The 11,309-nt window shown below is 36.8% G+C and overlaps 1 protein-coding gene across 2 annotated transcripts; it reads left to right on the forward strand.

Annotated features, from left to right (window-relative positions):
• The first annotated feature begins 4,935 nt into the window (after nucleotides 1-4,935).
• LOC126830278 (carcinoembryonic antigen-related cell adhesion molecule 1) lies at nucleotides 4,936-11,224 on the forward strand. Of its 2 annotated transcripts, XM_050560638.2 has the most exons (8): nucleotides 4,936-5,050; nucleotides 5,675-5,725; nucleotides 6,580-6,897; nucleotides 7,585-7,893; nucleotides 8,336-8,650; nucleotides 9,051-9,320; nucleotides 9,878-10,135; nucleotides 10,716-11,224. In XM_050560638.2, exons 1-8 carry the CDS (start codon nucleotides 4,972-4,974, stop codon nucleotides 11,048-11,050), a joined length of 1,935 nt encoding a protein of 644 aa, XP_050416595.2. In that variant the 5' UTR covers nucleotides 4,936-4,971; the 3' UTR covers nucleotides 11,051-11,224. The 2 variants fall into 2 exon arrangements, with proteins under 2 accessions (XP_050416595.2, XP_050416596.2); XM_050560639.2 differs by lacking the exon at nucleotides 6,580-6,897.
• Nucleotides 11,225-11,309: the final 85 nt, after the last annotated feature.

An 11,309-nucleotide genomic window follows, 5' to 3' on the forward strand; every position in this document is an offset into this window, starting at 1 on the left:
GTGTAAAACTCACGAATTCCATTTGGTTCCAGGTGTCATGTAAGAAAAACATGATATTTTGAAACAGAGATCGGGATTGGGCACTCCCAAAACCAACACTAATTACAACTGACTAATGCGTATATTCTATGCATGTACAAGATCATGAATCAGGTACATTATATCTCGCATTGCACACCAAAGACATATAACCGCATGTCTGTTTATCCAATATCCGCATATTGTATTTGTGGGGAAATTTGTGTCTTCTTTCTTTTTAAAATCAGACAAAGATGTAATACAGGAAGTTTAAATTGCATACCATTACAATAGCACAACAAAATTAATTTGCATAGTTCATCAAATTTGGATTGAAAATACAATAAAATTGGTGCCAAGAATTAAAGTAAATTGGAGCAATGGGAAGACGAATCTCAAATTTGTAACATAGCAAGTGAGGAACTTGTCATATTGTTGAATACAGGCCATCTGTAACTTTCGCTGCTGATGTATTGTTTTATAATATACAAGATCGTGTCAAAAGTATGGCTTCAATTTAGTAATGTCACTGTCATTCACTGACTAGTCATGTGGATAGGGTGTCACCTACTAAAGATAATACCAGAGGCGTACCCAGCAACCGCTTAACCTGCCCTCATAAAGGCAAAATAAAAATAATCCGGACATGGTTGATAACGCTCGAATCCGTTGAGATTTCCCATCAGGGTATAGGGGTATGTTTGCCATGTACCCTCGCTTCCGAAAAAGTGCGATCATTTCTGAAAAGGTCCCATCGAATTTCGAAAGAGTTACCTAAAATACTCATGTAAAGGCCCGCGTCAATGTCACTATATTACCATTGCACTAATAAAAATATTGTGCTCTCTTTTCCTGCTGCCCTTCCATTGTTTCAAACAGAACAAGAGATACTCAAAACTAATCACGCTCTCTAACTGATTGTGGCTGGTATCCAATTTTCTCTGATGTCGAATTTGAAAAAGTTCGAAGTTTGCCCAGCATTTAAACTGTCATGGGCGGGTAGCTCTGGACTCATTGGGTCCCCATTAGCGATATGACGAGAAAACTAGTTTGATTCACTATTTCTGCACCTCACCCGTAGATCATGTTCTACCCGGGTTGAGGCCATTACATGTTTCAGTGGATACGATGATGAATTTGAGTTATTTTAGAATAAATATGTCAAATTATGTTTGTCCAATACGGACCGATGAGTAGTAGGAGAGAGAGAGGGAGAGAGAGAGAGAGAGAGAGAGAGATGGGTTTAACGTCCACGCGACACAAACTAGGTAATTTCGGGACTAACATATGGTTCAATTTTATTTCAATAATTCGCTTGTGCGTTGGGGTCTTTAGTAGTGGGAGGAAACCGGGGAACCCGGATAAAACCCACGAGGCTGGACAGGCGACCCTACTCCTTGTCACGTACAGCCGGGGAATCAAAAGCACGTCAGCTGACTCAATGACAGACCTTATGATCATACACCGTGCAATTGCTAACCATGCGGCCTTCCACCCCCTCTCTCCCATGCCGTTTAGTTATTCATTGGGAACTTAATCATAATCACCCAACCAAGTGTCAATGTATGGTATGGCATGGCTCATGTATATATAAAATCTATTCTAGTTTGGGTATTTATCCCGGCCCCTCCCCCTCCCCAATAAGGGCTTGAGGCAAAAAATAATTAAGAAATATGAATATTGCGCTATCTATATTAGCATCAGCAATTATGCTTATATTGAAATCGTACCCAGTTTCTGTGGTTTAAACAAAATCTGATATCAAGCATGACCACTTGTCAAGAAAACATAACGATAAATACAGGGAAATTCATTGCCAATGATAGTGCCGCTGCGGGTTAGAAGTTTGGCCTTTGATTGGCCTATATACATTTTTACATTCCAGTAGACGTTAGCTCGGTCTGATAGATATCGCGGTGTTTAAGAAAGCATCCGGTTCGAATCCCGGCGTGAGATTTGTGAAGAAAGATCACGAGTTGTCTGTACTTATAAGTGTGTCTGTGTGTTAGCATATGTGTAGACATTGACAGTGCACGTAAATGCATTCGGTTAATATTGACCTTGCTCCAACAATCTGTACAAATAACCATAAAATACATGTTAGTCTCGTATTAACGTCGAGATATACTGACTATACGTTGAACTCCATTATTTTCTATACCATGCTTTGTCACCATTTTGGCAACCATAGCTTACAAGATATATAAAGGGAAATAACCACACAATTGTTGAGTAAGTGGCCTGGACTTCTAGGCTATTTTCTTCGTTGTTCTAGCGTTTTGTTGTCTTGTTGATGCGTGGCTGGAGTAATACAATTTTGCACCTTTTGCATTTTGCGTCTGTGGGTTGATTAAGATTAGTAATTGACACTCGGTGCTGTTCTCATGATGGTTAGTGCCTCTATTTTAGTGGGTATCGTGCATGATCCATTAAATGATTACTTATACCAGATCACGCGTATCTAACATATCTAACAAATTGTAACTGTACTGTTGTATTCATATAGATGCTGTTCGGTCTCACTGATGCTCCTCGTTGTTCTCGAAATAAATTTCAATACTCTTTCAGTGAAATGGAATAGGCCATTTTGGGACTAAACATTGGGAATATGTTTAATGTTTCTGGTTGTTGGTGCTATACTATTTTATTGGAATGGAAAAGGCCATTTTGGCACTAATTAGCATTGGGAATATGTTTGATTTTTATGGTAATTTGTGCTATACGAGAGTTAGGGATTTTTCCCAGACAACAACGTTTTACGCCTACCCTTTCTCAAACTTACCTGCCTATCAATCTACTCAGGTGTTCTGAACCAAGCAGCCCACCCAATCCAATGTTTTTGAATATGGACTATTTTTAAAATCACTCCTGCATTTGTGCCATTACGTTGGTATTTCTAGATTATACAAGTTCTCTTTATATATTTTACACACGCCTTCCTAGAATCGACACAGAAAAGAACAAAAACATGAAGGTTGATTGGAGATGAGTTAGGATTGGGGGAACATCTGAATTATCTATATTTCTTATACCTGGTCCCCTCCTAGATTTACACGGTATCGTCAATGACCTAATGGAATAGATTTTGGACCAGGCAAAATGACATTGGCTTACCGTCCACATTAGCCATTGACAACATCACAGCACTAGACTACGGCTATTATAAGATTATAAGGTCGATGTTCAGAATTGGTATGGCGTTCGGTCATGTTGATTTGAGCTAATACCCGCGCCTTACAATAACGTTTTTAAGAATTAAAGTACAAAATATGCATATTCATCTACTTATGTCGGGAAGCGAGACTTTAGGCATACTTTTGAGACTCTTAATAATTATTGTTCCTCAAGTTAACCATATTATAAGTATAACAACTCTTTTATTTCAAATTAGAACCTTTAGTGGTGCTGTATAGTTATATCATTATATCATGTAATAAGGCGCTGATGACAATTTGAAATGCATTGAACACACCAATGGCATATAATTCCAGAACCACACAGATTAACATCTTACATGGGGTGAGGCACGGATTCAACGAAGAAAGTTATTTGTGTAGAAATAACTTGTCAGCAAGGAATGGGCCAGAAAGATGTCTCTAAGGGTTTGTTATCGGTCCATTCGCGAATCAGCCTTTTCACACGTATCGTATTAACCCATCAGAAACACAGGAAGGGAACTATGGAAGAAAGGGATCCATACAAAAATTCTGAACATTCCAGAGTGGACGAAAGAATTAACAAGGAAGAATTTTCGATGAAGGCATTTCCAGTTTTCTTTCTGATATATGTAAATATCTTTTTCCACTTCCACCTGGCCTCCCCCGGTAATCTGTTGTTGTGGAGTAAGGTATTTCGAAGGATATTCTTTTTGCTATTTGCATTCACGTTTGTGATATAGCGACAGCGGATACTACTGGAGTGGTGGAGAGGGTTATATAATGCGTTAGATTTTAAATTTCTTTCACGTGTAAGAAACCAATTACAAGGTCAAGACTCACTCCCCTATTAATTACACTTAACTAATATAATCTAATTTGACCATTTCAGTGGTCGAACGAGGGCATTTTAGTTCATGGTGTCAAGTGTTATGGTTTCAACTCCAGACGGTACGTCGCTGGGAATTGCGTGCAATAGAGTATATTTTTCTAGAAATGTTTGTATTAACGAAATGTATTTCCAACCAAACAATTTGATCCCTTAGCAATATGTTGCATAAATAGAATTCTGTAATTAATGCATATATATATATATATATATATATATATATATATAAATGAGGTTTTTAGAAAGGAAAAACTAATTTCATCTTAGCTAGCGCTTTCACCCACTACGGATCATCAGGCATTTCTTTCTAAAAACCTCATTTTTCTCTATACTTTTACCTGAGAGTAGAATCTTTTATTTATTTTATATATATATATATATATATATATCCTAAAACAGCCCACCTTCATTTCACAGTACTCGTCTACGAATGTTTTCTACTAATTCTTTAAAAAATGGGGCTCGATCTGATATTTTCTGGATCTTCAGTACTATGTACTACTATGTCTGATATATCTCTGTAACATCAGTACCATTATCATACAGTACCTATAACATCAATAATCGCAATTAACAAATAGTATCTTCTTTTTTTACTGTACCTACAACTTTCCTAAAGAACTGGAAGCAGTTTTCTTAAGTTCATAAGAAAGTTATGAATCGGCCAGGACTATATATGTCGACCACCAATGGTTTATTTAAAACAAATTATTTTAATGTGTCGACCAGATAATGTTGAACGCGTCAGATGGTAAAGAAACCTTAAAGAAAGGTTGAGTGTACGGAAAAGTACACGTGTCAAGAAATAAGAGAAGACAATTAACTTTTATTCTAGATAAGGTTTGCTGTTTTTAATTACTGTCCTCGTTGTTAAGTATAAGAAAGCATCAAGTTATAGTATGTGTTAATATGATCATGATGATGTCTTGTGTTGAGATACGAGTTGCTTCAATTCTACTATTGTGTGCATATTTAAATACACAGGGCGGTAAGTCAAAAATCTTCAGTCGATGTAAATATGTTGTCATAAAGGGGCATGTAGATATGTTCAGCTGTGCAATTTGCCATACCAACAAGCACGAAATGATATGGGAGTTAACGTCCTAGCTACCAGTTTTCGGCCCTAACGTCCTAGCCACCAGTTTTCGGCACTGTCCAGCCCATTAGATGCATTTCCTTTTGGATTCGCGGTGACAGTGAACGAGTTGCCGGTTTTATCCCGGGGTTGGCCAACAAACATCCTCGTGATTTTCTGACGTTTTCTCCCCTTGACAGTGGTGCAGGACTTAGAGCCTGGCAAGGAAAGGGCGTCTAGTCTTTAGAAAAACCAAAATAACGTATAGACGTTGGGGTGCACGTAAGCAAAACCAAAGCGCCACTTTCCTAACAATATTTTCCCTCATAGCACAATGCATGGCGTATATCCGTCTTCATCAGCCCTATTTCTTTTCATTCAGGATTACATTAAGATCTAACCTATGTCTGTTCTTTGTTTTATTTGTGACTGATAAGTTTATAGGTATACATGTAAAGGGGTTATAGTGCAAATGTTTATCATTTTTGGTATTACTTTACTGATATCTCTAAAACTTCATCTTCCTTTATGCTTCAGCACTAGCGCAACCCCTACCCGTCGAACAAGATGTGGGGATCAAACTATCCAGTAAGTAACACATACATACATTTTTTTTGTTTTTCATTCGGGTCCATTATGATTTAATTGGCTCGTTACCCGGTGTGACTCAGTACCCGTTTTGAAGTGTGCAAGACGTTTAACCGTAGTGACAATACACTCGGTTGAGGTTGACGTGGGCAAGAAGTTTAACCACAGTAAAAATACACTCTGAAGTGATAACAAGACTCTAAAAGAAATCTGTTGGTTTAATAAAACATTCTATAAGTACCAGTTGACGTGTTCACGAAATTTGACTGGGGTGATAAATATAATATGCTGAAGTGTGCAAGAAGTTTAAGTTAAATGATAAATATACGCTGTAGAAATGAATGGGAAGTGTGGGTCTCCTCTATTTGCTATGGACGTGTGGTAATAGTGACCACTTCTCATATCAAAGTTATCACTTCAAACACACCTCAATGAGGTATCATAAACACTTTATACGGGTGGGACTTTAGTCGTGTAAAATGGTATAGATATACATAGTATGCACACCAGGCACAATGTAACCAGTCAAACCGAATACCGGGTCAAACCGTAACAAACACGGGACATCATTTGAAAGCTCCTTTCTCTATAACAGTTATGTTATTGATACACAATTGTGGTAGTATAATACGCCTACCTTGCCTTGCATTGCCTTACCGATAGTAGTAGTAGTAATAGAAATGAAAAAAGTGTACAATATAATGGACGTTAAAGAAATTTGTTGTAAACGTGAATGGTGATGTGGGCAAGTGTTACTGTGTAGAGTGGGCTTTAGTTCTCTATATTAATTTTTCCGTGTCGTAAGACAAGAAAATAAGTTCTCTGGTTCAAAAAAATGTATCTGGAATTTACAGGGCAAGATTTTAAAAGATTTCGACTTCTTCCAGCAAAAAGGATGCCAGTAGAAAATTACACGCTAATATGTGATACATATGGAAGTAGATATCCAAGTACCTTCGACTTTATTAACAATGGAGTGTCGTTTTGTACGATGAACCGCACGAGAGGCAAATGGGGGGGCGAGACTCAGCTTCTCAGCGCATATGATTGGTTAAGAAACAAATGTGGGACTAACGGCTATAATAACAGATTTTTGTACCTCAATACGGACAAGGATACAAGCAAAATGATATGTAAGAGGTCGGAAGATAATGTTCAACTTCCTCTATATTGTAAGTTTATTGTACAGTAATTGGTAATGTATTTTCGTTTGATTCAATTAAAATGCCTGCAATAAATACTCAGGAATTAGAAAGCAGTTTCTACAACTGTGTGAGTTCCCAGAGCTGTAAACCATTGTCATGCTTAGTCATTTCAATATAGACCCTTTTAATACAAGTGGTTAGACTCCCGATAACTTTAAAAATGAAATGAACATTTCTACAATTGGAGAGAGAGTTAGAAATGGGTTTTAACATCCACTCGAGACACACTAGATCATTTCGGGACTAATATATGGTTCAAATTTATTTCAATAATTCACTTGTGCGTAGGTGTCTTTAGCAGTGGGGGAAAACCGAAAGACCCAGAGAAAACCCACTGACAGTCACAATGAGAAAGTAGGTTGTAAAATCCCGGGTTGCTGTCTTGGCCAACACCGAGTTGGGCGCCGAGATCGCCACGGAACCACCGTGTCTTCCTATAACGGAACTAATGAATAACTTGGTAGTTAGTTCCTATTCTATGAGGCAACATATAACCAAGTGGCATTACCAATATCTTTCAATATACATTTGTCCTGTTAACATTTATTTATCTAAACCAACCAATTCAGCACGTTTTTCAAAATATGACTACAGTGATAACATTTAGAATGTAATCTGTGAACATATTATTTATATGCCTCTTATGTGTTACAGCCCAACGAATAAACCCAAGACCATTGGAACATGGCGGGCGTCGGAAAGTAATGTGCGATACAAATGAGAGTCAATATCCCCAATGGTTTACATTTTATAAAGTTGATAAAAATGGAAACACAACTATAATTTGTATAATTGATCATCAGATCGATAATTGTATAACCAGAAATAAACCCTTACTTTATGGATCGACGTATATGTGTGGATGTTTAAATAACACACGATTTATCTATTTGAACATCACGGATGGTACTGACAAGATCATATGTAAAAGGCAAAGTGACGATAAACAACTTCCTGTATATTGTAAGTGAAATATTTAGAAGTTTAAGTGATAGTCGGAATAATTCTTGTGATTAATCTATCATTAATCATACTAGCTACTGATTTTACACATCAGAAGATCTAGTAATTTAAGCTCCATAACAATAACATAAACACTCTTAAATAGTAATCCTTCTTTATCACTCGATAACATCGTTAGATATCTAAAACATGTTATTTTGGTTTCCAGATGATTTGAAAGTTTCCAGTCGCTTATTTAAGAAAGTGCAATAATCTGTAAATGGCTTTGTCATTAATGATTGTGTTGTATTGTAACTGTACGCGCCATATTGTTATTCTATTCTGTCTTTGTTTTGTGTTTTGTCTATGGATCATTTTTTATTATTTAGGACAATCGGTAACAGGGATTGGGGAACAGACTGGGCATATGTCATCTAATCTACCCGTGTCACTTCTTTTACAGATGGTCCAGATGATGTCCAACTAGTAGCTCACCGCAGTATGGATTTCGGCATCCGGTACTACACGGGTAGTTCAAAGTTGGAGGCAATTGAAGGGGAAACCGTGTTAGTGACGTGTAGAGCCAATTGTAACCCAGCTTGTAGTGTAAACCTCTACTTAGGGGCTATTGAAGATGAACGACTCTTGTCCACCGATGGTAACTACCCCTTTATCAATGTCACTAGAGATTTAGATGGGACTCGTATTTTCTGTAAAGTTAAACGTCGTGATGAGAGTGCTTACTCGGTGACAAAGGAGATGAACGTGACTATCGCATGTAAGTATAACATTAGTCTTTTTATACGCCCACACAGTAACTAGGTCGGCCCATCTGTCCACATTTTCTTATACTTACTCTAGTATGAGAGTCATTTACTTTGGAATTTTCGATAAAAGTAGTTGTTGCTCCCAACTAATTGATTAATAATCGATGCATTAACCGGTTTTCACAGTATTTTATTAAAAGTTATTTAGTCTAATTTTCTTTTACAATGACCAATAGTTTTAAGGGATTCGGAACAAAGTCTAAAATAGTAATGTAATATAAATACTTTAAACATACCAATGTACTTGGATAATTTAATGCTGATCACAATGATAGAAAGGACTGATTTGTGAATGAAACCAAACTCTGATATGTTATATAAATCGTATCTTATTATTTGTGGTATTCTTAGATGGACCCAAGTTTATAAAATTGAACACGGAAAAGATTACAACGGTTATTGAAGGCAAGGATTTAAGTGTTACCTGTACCAGTGATTGTAACCCGCCATGCAACTTTAAATGGTTTGATATAACCAGAGGACCTAGATATAACACCCGTCTGACTAGTGGTGGAACCCTTACTATGCTGAATATCAGCACAAATATGACGGGGAAATATGTCTGTCGAGCTAGAAATGCCGTTTATCACAATTCCAACATGATGCTCTTGATAGTTAATCGTGAGTTATTATGAGATCTATTTCATATATAAATGAATTTTTCAAAAGAGCATTTACCTATATAATAACATTATGTTACTTTTCGAAATAATCTTTTGAAAGATACAAACCTCTTTACAATAACTTAAAGATATGCTGCCACATATTCGACTCTCTAAACATTTGTTTAATTTGAATGGAATGAAATTTCTCGTGACCTCGAAACTTAAAAAAATCACATACCTAATAAGACTACAATGAATTGATCGAATAAGTTAATTACCACGGATCGCCAATCATTGTCTACCATTGTCTTCTTAGCGCATGCACCACTTACACTGTTACCCGTTACGCAAGTGCTCAGCTATTCAGTATCTTGTAAATCTACTACATGAAGATAGCATTTGTTTAGAATGTCCAAAACGTTTCCTAAGAGGTATCACGAAAGATATATTATGTTTTTGACACCAAATGTATTTCCCAGTTAGGTTGTTTATGTTTTTTTTTAATCTATGGCTATGGATACAAAATATCTCCTAAAATATATTTTCGTTAAACGGATAAACAAAACCTTTCAGATGCACCGATAGTCTCTATAACATCTGATGCCATCAACAATATAGTTTCGGAAAATTCGAGCGTTACTTTGACTTGCTCTGTTGACAGTTCACTATCTTCCAACATATCCTGGTCCAGATCTCAACAAGGATACCTTTCATCTGAGGCTTCACTATTTATACCCGTAGCAACTTGTGCACATACAGATAATTATACATGTACTGTTAAAAATGGAATTGGTTCATCTGTATCCAGAACAATCTCTTTAAATATTAAATGTGAGTATTTTCCCCAGCTCTTTTCTTACAATTTGACACCATGGCTCTGCTGGTGGGTTGTGGGCCCGAGGTTGTCGTAAACCAAAGAATTATAATACTAATTGAATGCACTGCTTCTGAAATCGAGACCCAACCATCGTTCCAGTTAGCTAAAATTATTTACTTAGGTGATGGATGAGGTAGGATATGCTTAGTATTTCCAGAAGAGCCGATATGACATAGCTAAAAAAAAAGACGAGTAGTTCTTTGGAACGCAGACCGAACCTTTTGCTCCAAGTGTTGGTTGCTATCTTGGATTTGCTTATTGTTTAAGTTATCTATGTACTTCATATATGGTAAGGGCTCACTGTGGGTGTGGGAATTTTAATCTGACAGCCAACCCATCCCCGAATTCCAGCTAATTTACATAAACTACGAACCAATTTTGGCGTTCCGATACAAATTGCCACCCATGCCATGGAGAAGGTTGCAGCTAATGAAAGAAAAGGGAGTGATAATCGTTACTAGATTTTTCAAGATCACCCCTTCTCCTGCATCTCTACCCTTGTCTATTATAGTTCTCTTTATATATTCCATACAGGCCTTCCTAGAATGGACAAGGAAAAGAACAAAGATACAAAGGTTGACAAGATAACTGCTAGGATCGGACAAACAGCTGAATTATCAATACATCTTCTTGTTGGTCCCCCTGCTAGATTTACATGGTATCGCCAATATTCTAATAGAATAAAGGAACAGGTTACAGATTTTTGGACCAAACAAAATGACACGGCCTTTTCGTCCATATTAAGGATCGAAGAGGTTACAGCACTAGACTTCGGCTATTATAAGGTATATGTTCGGAATTGTTTTGGTGTTCGATCACGTTTGTTTGAGCTCAATCCCGCGCGGCATAGTTCAGTATTGGAAAATTAAAATACAAGATGTACATAGGCCATCTATTAATATCGCTACTGGAAATTTTAGGGATAATACGGTCGTGGCTCTCTTACAGAGCTGCTTTCATCCATTTCCAATCTATTACTAGTGATATTTAATTTAGTTGTTATTAATTTGTATTTATGGGGAAATAAAATATATAAATTTTCATTTTTTATCTCTTGGATATCGGGCTAATATCACAGTAATCTGTAAATCAAAAGCCAAAATGTGAAGAAAAAGTATCTTTGCCTTG

This window comes from Patella vulgata, chromosome 8, assembly GCF_932274485.2.
Source record: "Patella vulgata chromosome 8, xgPatVulg1.2, whole genome shotgun sequence".
In the NCBI taxonomy this organism is placed as follows: Eukaryota; Metazoa; Mollusca; class Gastropoda; family Patellidae; genus Patella; species Patella vulgata.